This window comes from Myxocyprinus asiaticus, chromosome 9 (assembly GCF_019703515.2).
Source record: "Myxocyprinus asiaticus isolate MX2 ecotype Aquarium Trade chromosome 9, UBuf_Myxa_2, whole genome shotgun sequence".
Classification (NCBI taxonomy): Eukaryota; Metazoa; Chordata; class Actinopteri; order Cypriniformes; family Catostomidae; genus Myxocyprinus; species Myxocyprinus asiaticus.
In genome coordinates this window covers 1,086,339-1,102,492 of record NC_059352.1, presented here as the reverse complement: position 1 = coordinate 1,102,492, position 16,154 = coordinate 1,086,339, and the positions used below count along the sequence as shown (strand labels likewise).

Here is a 16,154-nt window from a genome sequence, read left to right as displayed (position 1 = left end):
AGTTACACTCAGGACCTTCAGGACAAAAATGTCCCCATTGAAACCCATTAAAACTGCAATATTTGATCCCAGTGTGATTAAAGCATAAAATCATGAATTCTATGATATTATGCTTTCATTCCGGAGCCCTGGCTTCAAAATTTACATTTTTAATATTTTACACCAGATGGCGCCATTTTTCTCATGTTTAGTCTATGGAGTAAATACATGCTTTTCCCCTATTTTCTGTTGTATTATAGAGCACTGCAGGACAACTGAATAAATGATGCGGCTAAAATTGTGTGGGTGTGGGTATGGATGTCAGAGTGTGTTTGTATGTGTGTGTTGAGAAAGTGTGTGTGTGTGTGTGTGTGTGTGTGTGTGTGTGTGTGTGTGTGTGTGTGTGTGTAAAACAACAGTGGCATTAAGTAAACAAACTGGCATTTAAAGGGTTAGAATCGTGAAAATTTATGAATATTTGGTAGTTATGATCAGGACTGATGTTGGTTAAAAAATAACTAATTGAAAGTGGAAAACAATATTAATATATAATATTATTATGGCAGTTTTTTGACGCCTCTGGGTAACTTTTTTTTTTTATTGATGCACAAGGGTTAAACAAGTTTAACTGCATTATCAGGATGAGTAGCTATTTTTCTTACGTTCGGGCAAATTGACGCAAATTTTCCATTTTTGCAGTTGCATCAACTGATTTTGTATTTCATAATTGTTGTACTGTTTATATGTTGCTGAAAATAATAGGCTGTTTAATGGCAGGTTTTCCAATTTACCCTATTTCACTGGAGTAAAAAGTGTTACAGCTAGCCCCAGCAGGTCTCCCTGTAGCCTATTACTTTTGAATGTCATGGCAAAATGCTGTAGTTTGTGCGTAAATATTACGATACGCACACTGGTTTTTGTCAAAAATGTTCAGCTCTTAGTGTTTGTCAGTTATCTATTAGCATCGTGATAGAGGCAAACTATGTCCATGAGTAGAAGTGTGCTGATGTGCAGAGAAGAGGAAAGCGAAGTGAAAAATGAGAGAAAATGTGAGAAAATTGCGCTTATTTTTCCCAGGCATGTTCATTCATTTGTGCTAAAGCGCGCGCAGTTCTGTGAGTGACAGAAAACGCGCGCTTTTGCAGCCCGCCAAATTCACCTGCCAACTTCAATACAGCGCGAGCCGCCGCCTCACAATGGAAACGAAACCAGTGGAACATTTATTTTGATGGTACAAAAAAATATGTATACATAGAGGCAATTTAGGCTACTTAGAACATATATTGGAATTGTGAAAATATGCTGTTTGGAGGAATTCAAAGTATGAGGGGTGAGCCGCGTGTTTATTTTTGCAAATTGCTTAAACGTGTGAAATGACAAAAAATATCTCATTTACATTTTCTCATTTGACTAACTTGTGTTGACTTGGTCGTTCTGTTCCATCAATCATCTTATGTCACAATTAGCCTGACGGTCAATTAATTACAAGTCAAAATCCAGATGTTTTCTGTCAGTCATTCGCAAGAGGGCGTTGAAGGGCTTCAGTGATTTCGCGCCTTTTCCCAATGATCGCTGAAATCTTTCAGACGTTCCACATAAACTTTGTGACGCAATGGATGGTTAGTGATCGCTATGTTGAGGCGTCTTGTATATATAGGCTATTAGCCTACCTGTGCATCTCTTATATGCATTCTGGTCACACAAACCCCAGATATTTACCAAGATCCACTCCATTTCCCGCCCACCTCTCTCATTCTTTCTCTACCTGTGTGTTTCTGCACAAAAGATGCTTTAAGCGATATTGAATTAGCAAGAAAAAGAAAAGTAATAACTATTGTAAAGGGAATGGGATTCGCACTGTCGACACAGATTGCGCGTTTTATATTTTAACACTGCTCTCGCGCTCTTGGGGGTCTCTGAGACAAGATGCACTTTAAAGACATGCAAAATTAAAATCGCCATTGGGTTTGTTATATTATTTACACTCTATTTGCACATCATCAAGTTAATATAGGAACAGCTTACTTCAACATGTGTTTTTAGATGAATTTGCCAAGAGTTTGTGCAAAGTATAACACAAGAAGAAGAAAAAAATTGGGATGTAAAACAATCATAATGTGTTACAAAGAGAATATGAAAACTTTTGCCACGGGTTTGTCCGTGTCTGTGCCTGCGCACGTATGATACGCACATATGGGTTTTTTGTTTTTTTACCTGTTGGCATTCATAATCAATATCCACTCGTTTAGAGGGAAAGCGAGAGAGAGAACGACGAGAGACAAGACGCGGAGTGTTCACTGAGCGTGCGCCCGTCGAGCGAGCGAGAACGCAACATCGTTTCTTCTTAAAACACCAAACGCGCGCGCCAGCTGACGGCAGAAGTTGCCGCCGTTCCGACACCAACTTTTCACCTCCGTAACACCTGCGAATGGATGTGCACTTCACTAATGACAAGGTATTAAGAAGCTGTGCCTCCTTGGTTAATATCTAAGACAACTCGTGTTGGGTTATTGTAACGCAAGGAAAATACAGTCAGTTGAACCACGTGCATTGTATTGTTACGCCTCGGATGTTTTTTGGTAGGTGATTTGTGTCCGGTATATGTTCTCTCAACGGGACTAGTGGTCTCTTGGAGGTCGCGATCGAAAGGTGCGATGAAGCTGCTCTGCTGGAGCGTTCTGCTGGGAATGCAATGGATTCTGCGAAAGGTATGGAGAGCTTTAATGGCAATGCGAAAGAAATGGTGATGTGAAGAATGAACTTTATGTGTACAATTGTAGATGAAACGCCTTTGTATATAGGCAACTTTAAAGCACTTTAAAGTATTTGCGCGTTATTATATTCTGACGCGTTGTTAAATAAAAACCTAAGCGATGCAAATACGCACAGTGCACTCATACAGAAATCTGAACTTATATATAGGCCTACACACTTATGCGCACATATTCAAATTTCACGAGTATTTGGGTAAATTCTAGACGCTGTATGTTGCATATATGAAAACGGCCATTGCAATAGTCGTTTGAAATATATGTTCCATGTATGTACAAGTACGTGACTTTTTATATCAGTGTAAACCATGCATATATGGAACATATATTGCATATATAAGTTTTCTTTATGGGTAATTATAGGTGAGGCAGATGCTGTGCAGAACATCTGCGATGGACTTTACTGTTCTGAGGAGTGCAGTTCACTTAGGCTTCTATATGTTATTATAATTTACACTGAACATAGATCACTAACCTAAAGTCTATGTATAAATGTGAGTGTGAGAGAAAAAATTAAGTTTTTGCTCTGGGAACCAATTAAATATATATTCTAAATTTGTAGATAAATATGCACAGGTTTAAGGTAAGCTTTAGTATCCCAACTCTTAATTTACAATGTAATTAATGTAAACATTTCAGAGTATGCATCTTAGTAGGTTATGTGTTTTGAGCACAATTAGTAGGCTATTTACATGTTAATATAGTAATAATGTACAGTCTTATAATGAGTATAATATATCATTGTGTCTGTGCAATAGAGTGATGTAATAGCCTGTGCAACAAAAAAGGCAAAAGTGTTAAATTAATTTTCTTCTCATTATTATGCATCGCAATGAAGATTTGCTTGTGAACGGAGTGTAGCTTTTTTCTCAATTAATAGAAATTAAATGCATTGCTGCTAAAAATCAAGGTTCTTTATCGGCATGTTTGGTGCATGAAGAACCTTTAACATCCATGGAACCCTCCCATTGCACAAAAGGTTTTTTGTTGGGGACAAAGGTTCTTCAAATGGTTCTTGGCTAAAATGTTCTTCGGGGAACCAAAAATGGTTCTTTTATGGCATTGCTGCGGAAACTCCTTTTTGGAACCTTTATCATTAAGAGTGAATAATAATTAAACGAGACTGTACCATAACTGTAATACATGTGTGTGTGTGTGTTACCTGAAATCAAACATTTGTGAAGAGGTTTCATCATCGGATGTTGTGATGTTAACAAAAACGTCATCTGAATCTATCTGACAACTTGCAGCTGTGTGGGGCTCCGTTGTTCCACTTAAAAGCATTTTTATCTTGAAAAGACCACACTTTCCTGTTTTTCATCTGGTTTGAGATCACTTCGAACAATCACATGTTCCAAACAATGTTACACACACACACACACACACACACAAAAGCAAGGGTCAAGTGTGTAAAAACCAGTTTATTTTAAGAACACACAAAAAACACTCTTGGAGAAAATACAAAGAAGGGTTAACTCTGAGGTTGGGCGAGTGCAGTTTATTAGAGGGTATTTTTATAAGGCAAGCACCATCTTATTGATGATCCCATTACCTCCCACTGTAACTGTGATCATGTCATAATGACCCAACAGTAAATCGCAGTCATGCATCACAGCCTTGTACTGCCACAGACGGCACCGAGAAATATGGCTTGAATCTTTTATGCTTGCACGCTTTGACTATATTAATGTCTTTATTCTACTCTCCACATTTGTTCAATATAATCTCATATTTAATGTGATTCATTTTCAGGAACTAAAGGAGCCTTACTGTACCTCATTCTTTAGATGTGACTAAGCTGAGTCATTATTAAGGCATATTTTACTTTACATTACATTTATATCTTAGTGTGAGATCTACGTAGTGCTTTAGCTATATTTAAATGTTTGTCCTCCTACTACAACTTGTGCATGCAAAGGTGTTTGAATTGTAAATATTTGGAGCTCATTTTTATATTCCAATCATATGTCAGATGCTTCACTGTGTTCAGTGGAAGAGTGTGTTAGAGTATTGTGAAATGAATGCTGTCTTATCCGCTTCTAATAAATGGATCCAATTTACAAAGCTGGATTCAAAAAGTGGCACCAGCAGGGGGTTTTCACTGCACCCATCCACCCGCTTTAAAGCCCATTCGCTTACTTGTGTAATCCATCATATTAATGATAAAAGCAAATGTATTACTGACTCCAGCCAAAGTGCTGCCTTTATTTCTGTATTTAAAGTCTCAACTTTGATGACTGATATGATAAGAGGATGGTTTGTTTTGATTAAAGAGCAGTGGTTAATATAGTCACGTTTTTCTAGACACTTACGTACATTTACTAATTTGGAAGATGATGTGACGCTTCTATGATGAACATGTTTCCAATTACTGAGTTCAAAGTCATTTTGATATTTTTTGGGAAGTCTTAAAGTATAAGATGTCATGCGGTGTAACTGTCCGGAGACTCTAAAAAGTCTAATTAAAAGCTGAAATTCTTGAAAAAAGAAATGTTGGTGCAGTGTAGCGCAGAATTATCTTTTATTATTGTTTCTTAAATAAATAAGCAGTGAAACAATTTCATTTTAAAATATGTTTAACCTCTTAAACTCTGGTGCATTTTTGGGCTGCCACCACAATTTTTGCACACTCTAATTTAAAAGCTCACCATTCACACAAACTGTGGAGTAATTGCAAAAAATTGGTCTTATTTTTTAGAGAACTGCCCAAATATTATTAATAATAATAAAAATCAAATTATTCATAAATAATATTGCATGTGTTTATAATCTTATGATTAAAAAAAAAACAAAAAACATTCCATCACAATATACAGATCTGAAATATAGGTGGCGCTCTAACACATTTTAGCCCTCACAGATGTGCTCGTCCATAGACATTCAGTCTAATTTTCAGTTCAAGCAGCACCCTCAATATTTCATTGAATATCTCGGCCTCTGAGTGGACTAGAAGCTCAATCTAGGTGTCATTAGAAAGATCCTCCCCTTTGCATTTTATCATCAGTAGATCCTCCCCTTTGTGATGATATAAAACATTTTATCATCAGTAGTAGGAAACATATTTTTCTGATGATTTGTTTTGCATTCTTTTCCTTTTGGATGGCATATTTCGTTCTGGACATCTAAGATATAACATTAGATTTTTCAGCAAAGCAATCTCACAGACAAGTAAACAATGGCTCATTTTTTAAATGGTAAAAGCAGATGTAACATTTTTGGCTACTTGAGGCTTACAGCAGCAGTGATTAGTGCATAAAAGATGTTTTTATTTAATGACTTACAGAAATCATATTTCACTTTGTGACTCTTTTGACAATCCTTCGAACTGTGGTATTAGGACAACATAATTAACTATACAGTCACATTCCTGAGAGTGAGAGCTTTCATTTGATATATGACTTGCCCATTTAGGTGCTATGTGAAGGACTTTTATTTTCATATAAATATTTCTACCCCATTACCTCTAGGGGGCGCTAATTTTCAACGCGAATGTTTTGAGGCCTTATTTTGTTATTTTAAGTAACATAAATGCAGAAGTGATGGGTCAGGTTATCTCTGAAAAGTTCAGATTCTAAGCTTTCAAATGATACCTCATATGCCTGACTTATGTATACAGAGACTTTAACGTTTTAAGTGTAAACTTTTTACATGATATAGTGCCCCCTGAAAATTTTTGTCGCAATTTTTTTATTGTCGACGTTGTCGATAATGTCGACTAATCGTTTCAGCCCTATAACCAACATGTAGGTTGCCATTTTTTGGTAAAAAACAAAACAAAAAAACAAACAAAAGCAAAACACAGAACCCCTTTAGACCCTCAAGAAAAAAAAAAAAAGATATTTTTTTAATTTCATTAAATATCAATATTTTGACATTTTTCATGTAAAGGCACAGTTTGTTCAGCTCATATGGTGTTTTTTTTTTTTTTTTTTCGTAGAAAATGCTTTGTATTTAAAAGTTAGTGAAACCAACATGGACTCAAATATTACATTTCTACAAACACATTTCTTTTTCAATGACCCAAATGCCGACAAAGCAACTTTCAATAGAGGTTGACCGATGGTGGATTTTGCCGATACCGATAACTAAGGTGGTGAAAAGGGCCAATAACAATTAATTGACCGATACTTTTTAAAATCGATGAATTGAATGTTAAAACATTTTCTTAGTCTTTCCTTACTGTGATGGACACTGACATAGAGGCTAAAAGAGTCCAAAATGAGTAAAATCCCAGATACAGGTTTACTGTGCAACCAAAAACCCAATAATAACAAGAAAAAAATGAAGATTTAGTGCATAATGTTTTAAAGAGTTTTAAATACAGTATAAACAAGCCCGAAACACACTGGGGACTCTTATTTTGAAATGTATGAGATTCCAAACATCTACAATGTATTACAGTAAAAAATACTATAGTAAATACTAAGTAAACGTTTTCATATGGGCTAATAAATACTGTATAAGCAGTAATTCATTAACAGTAGATCATCATTTATGAATAGTAGATCACCAGAGTTTGCTTGTCAGTTGTCTGTTCCGGTATTATCAAATACTTTTTTCCTTTTCTCTAAGGACACTGTCAGTCAAAATCAACATGAACTCAATAATCAATAAGGGTTACAGAAATAAACGTTCAACAATGTCTATGCTTCATATGTGTCTTTTTTACGTATTAAAAATCGTGATTTAGTCCATAAACAGTGATGATGACAGTGACTTGGCTCCGTTACAATCCCCTATATGTAAATATTCAGCAAAGTAAGCTTTTTACAGCCTATATATTCATCAGGTTAAGGGTTTTGGCCACAGAGGAACATGGAGAAATAAATAAAAACTATCGGCAACTGTCGGTGTTGGTTTGTTTCTGATAACCAATAGTTCCAAAAATCAACTATCTGCACAATTAATCGGTAAAACCGATATATCGGTTGACCTCTACTTTCAGGGTATACGTTTTTGCAGTATGTGTTTGATATATTCTACCAGTTGAGCTACAGTTATCCATCAGTATGTTTTCTGTGTTTTTTCATATCTAGAAAATGTTGTGTATTTCAAAAATTTGTAAACTAACTTGACATTTCTACAAACTTGACACATGTGTTTTAAGGTAGATTTTTAAAAGATGTATAATTTTGATCACCTCGGACAACCTTATTTTTCAATGATCCAGATGCTGACAAAGCGAGTTTCAAGTAGAGGTCGACTGATAGTGGATTGTGCCGATACCGATAACTAAGGTGGTGAAAAGGGCCAATAAGCGATAGTTCCAAAAAGCAACTATTGGCACCGATTAATCGTAAAACCGATATATCGGTTGACCTCTACTTTCAAGGTATAATTTTTTGCAGTATGTGTTTGATATATTCTACCAGTTGAGCTACAGTTATCCCTCAGAATCTATTCTGTGTTTTCGAAAAAAAAAAAAATCTTTATTGTATTTATTTTCCTTTTTAAAATATCGGTGATGTTTCACAACGTGATATCTTCTGTTTTTCACAAAATATCTGATTGACAGGTGATGGAGGCTGCATGTTATTAGATTATGGAGATGTGATGAGTATAGAAAGCGACATGATGATATGATTTAAGACTTGGTTATGTATGGTTAATGCATACTGAAGAGTTTACATGGTGCCATTGTGCATATGTATGTGTGTGCTGTCACCTGTGTGCACGCTTGCTCCCTCAAACCTGCATTGTATGTTCAGAAATCTGCATGCATTAGAGGAATGTAACTCCGGAATAATTTCAGTATTTAATTGTAAATAGATCTCATGGAAAAATTTACATCTAAATGAGTCCCAGCAGACAAATAAAGAGATTTTGTAAATTATCAGGGGTCTTTTTAAGTGCTGGTTTTTACATTGACACAGCAGTTAAAGTCAGTTCTTATTGTACTCAGTTTATTGATGCATGGTATTCCAAAGAAAAAGAATGAGTTTACTTTTCGGCTTACGTCACAAATCTTCTTATTTTTTAACCACATGTCATGTAGAGACACTTTACACCATCCAATCAATTGCTCATGAATAAATTCAAGTCCCGCCTAGATTGTTGTTATTTGTTGAATATCCTGTTTCACTCAGAAATAGGTCAGATTGCAGAATGGGTTGGAATGCCATTTCATGTTGACTCTAATCCTTTAAGAAACGATTTCTGTTGTGACTGAGAGTAATGTTACACTGTTTTCTAACCAGGCGTGATATAACAAGTTTCCAGCGGCAAGTAATTTATCTGTCCACACTGAAAGGAGAAACATGGCATATTACTTCTGGTTAAAACACAGTGTTATTTTATATACAGTATATGTTTTTTTTGGCTTGGCCAGCTTTGATAGCATCAGTGTTGGGGAATAACTGTTTATTAGCTCAGTTGTTTTCAAAATAGTGTACATTTTCCTTTACGGAACTACTTTTGCTGAGTACTGAGTAGTGTTACAAAATGCCATGTGACATTGTATTGCGTCTGCAGCTTTACAGCTGAGCGATGCGAGACAGTATTCAAGAACACTCTCCAAGAATATTCCTCAAGTACTGTTGAGAATTCTGATTCATTTTAGTGAACCAGTTCATTCGGACGATTCATGTAAGGGTGTATCTTCGGGAACATTTAGCACTGTGGACTTCTAGAAAGTAAAGTCTTGTTAAACTGGAAATGACACAAAAATGACATAAATCATGTACATACACTGTTGGACATTGTTAGTCAACAAATGAACCCTTTAAGCTCTGATGGGCCCACAAGAAAGAAAATTAATTGTCAAAATATTAATAACTAGTCTTGACAAACACAAAATTGGTATCATTTGAAAGTTTATAAGCTCTACTTTCCAATGCATGTAGACATTATGACCAAAATTGAACAAGTGCTTTAAAATTTGCAGACAAATCAGAAGTGTTCCGTTTTGATCATTTATAAAAATGAAAAATTGCGCTGCACATATTATTGTAATCAGTAAAAACATCAAACTGATCAAATAGCCATGTGTCATATGTTGTTGGAAAGCTCTCAAAGGTTGTTTTACTCACAGATATAAATATAGTGAGTAATTGCTAAGTAAATGTCTTTGACAATTATGTTGGTGTTGCTTATTTACTGCGTTTTTGCTTATAACTTTGTGAAAAATAAACGGAACATAAAATATCACATATCATTACTTAGAGGAGGTGATTATCTTTCAAACAAGCCCACACACAAGATAATCAGATGCATAGATCATTAGATAATCCACATGAAGCACAATGTTACATATGGCCACCAGGAGATGGCGCTAAATACATGACACAGACTCAATGATGACTCATATGACACAGAATGAAACTCATTCTGTGAAATCTCATTACTAAAATCATGTCTGCCTGCTATACAAACCTTTAGTCATTGTTGTGTTTAGGGATGCACCGATACCACTTTTTCTCTTCTGATTCCAAAATCGGAAATCTCAGTATCGGCCGATACCGATACCGATCCCAATCCGATACCAGTGTTGTTTTTTTGCATAATCAGTTTAGAATATCTTTACATTATTGTGTGGAACTAATTGTGAGTACTCTTTAATATGTAAAGAAACACAAACCTCTAACTACACATTATTTCAATATAAATGTATAGCTTATTAAGAAACACTTTATTGTTAACTAGTATACTGGATAATGTATTAGCAAAATTAACAGTAATTCCAGTATAAGTCATCAGTAGAAAAGAAGCCTTTTTTTTGTTCAGTTTAGTTATAAGATATCAGCTCACTTTTCATTCACACAGTTATTTTTTGGAAGCCATTCAATTTAAATATGATTATAATTTGTAAACAAATGATAATAATAATAATATATTATAATAGTAATATATAGTAATGTATCTCAATCGTGCACCTTTAACTTTTAAACCCTCACGCTTTTATTATGTCATTCTAAACTCTCCAGGAAGTCCTGTATGTGTCTGTTTGTAGGCAAGTTCACAGTAGTTTAATTCGCTTCTTATTCAAATTCTGGTAAAAAAAATCAGATCCAGGTATCGGATCGGTGCATCCCTTGTTGTGTTTGCATGTGTAATTTGTTCTTATGTACAATTATTATGTTTTATTTGTTTGGAGACATTTTTGGACATCTCCAAACAATTATTTTTGTAATGCTATAACTTTTGATTGCCCTGTCGTATCAACACAAACATTTTCTCAGTTAAAGTTGACATTATTGGGAAAAAAGCAAAAGCAGTTTTTCGGAGCCATCTTATTTAAACCCAGATATACATAATGTCAAATAAAAAAAATAATAAGAAGAAAGGTAAAATTGAGGTAAAAATAAAAACGTAATTTCTTTTGTGATTTTTCAGCAGTTTCTTAGGCTGAGAGTCTCAGAATATATCATAATCTATATCATTACTTTTTTTGAGACAGTCGTAATTTTTGGAAAATGGATAGAAATAATTTTCACACAATAAATATAGAAATGGTTTATGTTTATTTCACTCTTTGTTTAGATGATCATAGTTTTAAACACGTAATAATTTGTATTTTGTCATGGATTTTCATAGTTTAATATTTAAAAGTCCAAAACAGTCAAATCTATACATAAAACACATTTGAAAAGTACCAAAAATAAATGATGAAGGCCTGGAAAAAAGTTTCAAGTTCAGTTTTAATGAAACCTTCATATAACAAAAAGAACAAAGTTGAAATTTCTTAGTTTTGATAATACACAAAACACCGGTAAATAAACGATTCATTTGAGTCCTTGTGCTGAATTCCATGCATCTTTTTTTACAGTATATAGCTAAATATTTAGTTAAATGCTACTGTTTTGAGTACTGTTCTGCTTTGATAAATACAGACAGTTTTTAATGAAACTGACACCAAGTACAGTTCTTTTAGTTGTATTTGGGGTACATTTATCTATGTTTAATGCTGTCACCCTGATTAAGATGTTCACGGTTTTTGTACTGATCTGATTGTAGAATTAAACAAAACATCATCTCATAGTTACAGTATACAGTAGCTTATATTTCAAAAGATATTGCCCTCTTAATTAGCTCAGCTGTAGTTAGTACTTAGATTTTTCTTTTGAAAAGTACCAAGCTTGAATTCTGAGCCTGTAGCTTGGCAAACTACAGTTTCAAAGTCACATCAGTAACACTGGATAGCACAGTTGTTGATGTACATTTTAAATATATATATATATATATATACACCTGGGGAGTTTTTTAGTACGATGACGCTACATGACTTCGGTTGCTTTGACAGCTCAGAGTAACAAGGATAACTGTGATTTCATTACATTATTTATTGAACATCCTCTTCATCAATGAATAAAACCAAGGCAAGTGATATAAATGGCCAGTCTTATGAGCTCTTGGTCAGAAGTTTTTTAAGATGTGAACCGCAGTTAAAAATAAAGAATAAATGATGATAGGTGCGTTTATAACCCCTCTTCAAGAGGCGTCTGATCAAGGTCCTTCACACTGAACACTTTATTCATCATGTCGGCTGTCAGCTGGACTGATGCGGCGAGTGGTGTGAGAAGCAGGTATCTATCCAGGAATGATTCCAGACAAAATGCAGTAACTACATGAACACTGAAACTGATAAAAATGGCCTTAAAGTTTTCCATTTGCCTAGCCAGATGTGGATTATAAAATGGTGTCACTCTGTTTTCTCTGAAGCTGATCAAAGTGGCGTCAAACCCGTCTGTCACAGGATATTACTTTATTGTTAGTTCGATTTCAAACTGAGCGAGCTCATTCTTAAAGGGACAGTTCACCCAAAAATGAACATTTTCTGATCATTTACTCACCCTCATGCCATCCCAGATTCTTCTGCTGAACACAGACCAGGTTTTTAGAAGAATATCTCAGCTCTGTAGGTCCATACAATGCAAGTGAATGGTGACTAGAACTTTGAAGCTCCAAAAAGCAAATAAAAGCAGCATAAAAGTAATCCATATAACTCCAGTGGTTTAATCCATGTCTTATGAAGTAATGTAATAGGTGTGGGTAAGAAACAGATCAATATTTAAGTCCTTTTTTACTATTATAAATCTCCACTTTCACATTCTTTCACATTTTGTAAGTGAAAGTGGAAATTTATAGTAAAAAACGACTTAAATATTTATCTGTTTCTCACCCAAAGTGATTGCATCGCTTCAGAAGAGATATATTAAACCACTCATGGATTACTTTTGTGCTGCTTTTATGTAATTTTTAAAGCTTCAAAGTTTTGGTCACCATTCATTTTATCGACCTACAAAGCTGAAATATTCTTCTAAAAATCTTCATTTGTGTTCAGTAGAAGAAAGAAAGTCATACACATATGGGATGGGTGAGTAAATGATTAGAGAATGTTCATATTTGGGTGAATTGTTCCTTTAAGCCTTAAAATGGATCTTACGCGTTATTATCCATCAAACGCTATGTAAGTGCTTTCTCTAGTGTAGATGCGCTTAAAGATACAAACTGATCTCATGAACATTAAGTGACCGAGGCAACATTTTTGCTAAATTAAATGACATCCTTCGTTACACGTTTTGCTGCAGTTTCCCAGTGAAATGTCCAGCGGGGAATGCCAAAAGTGAGTAAAATGGTGTTGTAATCAAACAAGGTTTTTACGGTAAATGTTAGATGGAGGTTGTAATGAGTAAAACCTTCTAACCTAAAACTTTCACTTGTCCTAAAAGCAAATGAGAGGTGAACAAAACAGACATCCTTATGCTTAACCAACACATAAACCAAACCGATAGTGTTCTAAAAGCAAATACTTCATTTTGTGTCGCTTCTATGACACTTTTGTCTCACGTGTCAGCTTACATGTTTTACTGGTCTCTAACCACGGTCTTCCAAGTCCAAATTTCAATGTTCCATCAGGTGAGCTTCCGCGGAAGTTAATTACACTGGAATTAGTGTGTAAATGTAGCCGGGATTGTAATACAAGCGTTAAAATGTACCGTTTTTCAAATGATGCATTATAGTAAAAGTTTTTCAATATCATAACGTAGCAGTGTGGGAGTAATAGAGCAATAATAAATGTTTCTAAAGTCATAATCAGCCATTGTAGTTGTGATTTGTGTGATAGTGAATAAAATGCACAGTTTTATTCACGGACGGTGAAACTGGATGTGGGTGGTTGAGGTTGAACTTGACTTCCTGTTCCGGTTGCTGCCGGCATGCTGCACGAGTCTGTGTTTGTAGCTTGCTAGCCTGCTTAGCATTGCTTATTCTTCTTATACGTTCATCGTTTTATCCTTTATCTTTTTACCGCGTGCTTAGGTTTTTTTCCGTTTTTCTACTGTTTCAACTGCGTGTATTTATCCTCGCGCACCCGTTTTCTCTCTTTTTTATTTCCTTTTTTCCCCACTTCACATCTTTACGGAACTATTTTTGCTGAGTACTGGCATAGCGTTACAAAATGCCATGTGACGTATTGCATCTGCAGCGTCTCGCAGTCCACATCTCGTGTCTCGACTGCATGCATTCATTTTCTCCTCTGTGTTTTACACTGATTATTGCATCAATCTCAAACATCTGTTGATCAGGAATGACATCGAACCACATCGATCTCAAACCCTCCGCTCAAGAATAACCATAACAACAACAACAAACAATTGCGGTAAGTCATGGCATCCGCTCATGTTATTTCTTCCTGCAATGCATGCCACATGTTTACTATAGCTTCTTCCGTCAGCAGTGATGCATTTACATGTGATAAATGTAAGGAATTAGTCAGGCTGACAGAGAAGGTTAATGAGTTAGAGACCCGTATCCGAACGCTATTGGAGGTCAGTGAGAAAGAGAAGCCGGTAGATACTGTTTCGGATGCAGATAGTACAGTGAGCAACACACACACTTTGGTTCCGACTGTAGAGCTCCTGCAAGGGGCGTTTGGGTGACGTCTCTGCAGCATACTCACTCAGCAAAGCAACAGCACTCTCCTGTTCCTGTTAGGGTTTCCCATCGATTCTCCCCACTCAGTGATGCACCGACTGAGAATCATGTTGAAAGAGCCTTAATAATTGGTGATTCTATTGTAATGAACGTGGAAATAGTGACTCCAGCCAACATTGTTAAATGCATTTCCGGGGCTCAGGCATTTGATATCAGATCAAATTGCTGGCTAATGCTAAACTTAGATTTTCTAAAATTGTTATTCATGTTGCCATAAACGATGTCCATCTTTGCTAGTCAGAGATCAATAAAGATAATGTTAAAGAGGTGTGTGAACTTGCAAAATCTATGTCAGACACTGTGATATGCTCTGGCCCCCTCCCTGCTCGTCGTGGGGATGAGGTTTATAGTAGATTAGTGTCACTGAATGGCTGGATGTCTGAGTGGTGTCTGGAGAATAGCATAGGATTTATAGACAATTGGAAGAGTTTTTGGGGTAGACCTGACCTGCTAAAGAGAGATGGACTCCATCCCTCCAGGGAAGGTGCCATTCTCCTCTCTAGTAATTTGGCTCATAGTCTTAATAGTGATAGTATTTGACTAGCTGGGGCCCAGGTCAGGAAGCAGACAAAGTGGCCAATCCGAATGTCTGTTAGCTGTCTTGAGATGTCACACAGGTCACATAAACTACAACACATAGAGACTGTATCACCTAGATATCACATAGAGAATTTGATTAATATCAAACTTGAAAAAAGCAAAATAATTGAAGATAAACATCATATAAAGATAGGGCTACTAAACATTAGATCTCTTTCAACCAAAGCACTAATTGGAAATGAAATTATTACAGATCATAGTTTGGATGTGCTCTGTTTGACTGAAACCTGGCTTAAACCGGATGAATATATTAGTTTAAATAAATCTACTCCCCCAGGTTATTTTTATAAACATGAGATTCATCTGAAGGGTCGAGGAGGAGGTGTTGCTACAATTTACAGTGAAGTTTTTGGTGTTACTCAGAGGACAGGATATAAGTTTAAGTCTTTTGAACTAATAATGCTTAAAGTGACACCGTCAGATACAAATAAAAATCGTCTTTTACCCTTGCTACAGTATATAGATCACCTGGGCCGTATTCTGATTTCCTTGGTGAATTTGCTAGTTTTCTATCAGATCTAGTAGTTAATGTAGATATAGCTTTAATTGTTGGTGACTTCAACATTCACATAGATAATGAAACTGACACATTGGGATTAGCATTTATCGATATTCTCAACTCTCTTGGAGTCAGACAAAATGTAACAGGATCAACTCATCGCCATAATCTTATGCTAGATTTAATTCTGTCATATGGAGTTGATGTTGAAATATAGAAATTCTGCCACAGAGTGATGACATCTAAGATCATTACCTGTCTCTTGTATGCTGCGATAAGCTAATGTTACTCAATCAACATCACGCTATCGTTCAGGTAGAACAATTCTTTCAACCACTAAAAACAGCTTCACTAATAATCTTCCAGATGTATCT

General features: G+C 35.6%; 1 protein-coding gene across 1 annotated transcript in view; it reads left to right on the top strand.

Moving 5' to 3' along the window:
• The first annotated feature begins 2,348 nt into the window (after positions 1 to 2,348).
• LOC127445792 (neurexophilin-2-like) overlaps positions 2,349 to 16,154 on the top strand; it is a 112,519-nt gene continuing 98,713 nt past the window's right edge. Inside the window, exons 1-2 of the mRNA XM_051706123.1 lie at positions 2,349 to 2,434; positions 2,563 to 2,687. Of these exons, the coding sequence (XP_051562083.1) occupies positions 2,634 to 2,687 (54 nt within the window). The 5' untranslated portion in view covers positions 2,349 to 2,434; positions 2,563 to 2,633. The remainder of the gene's footprint in view (positions 2,435 to 2,562; positions 2,688 to 16,154) is intronic.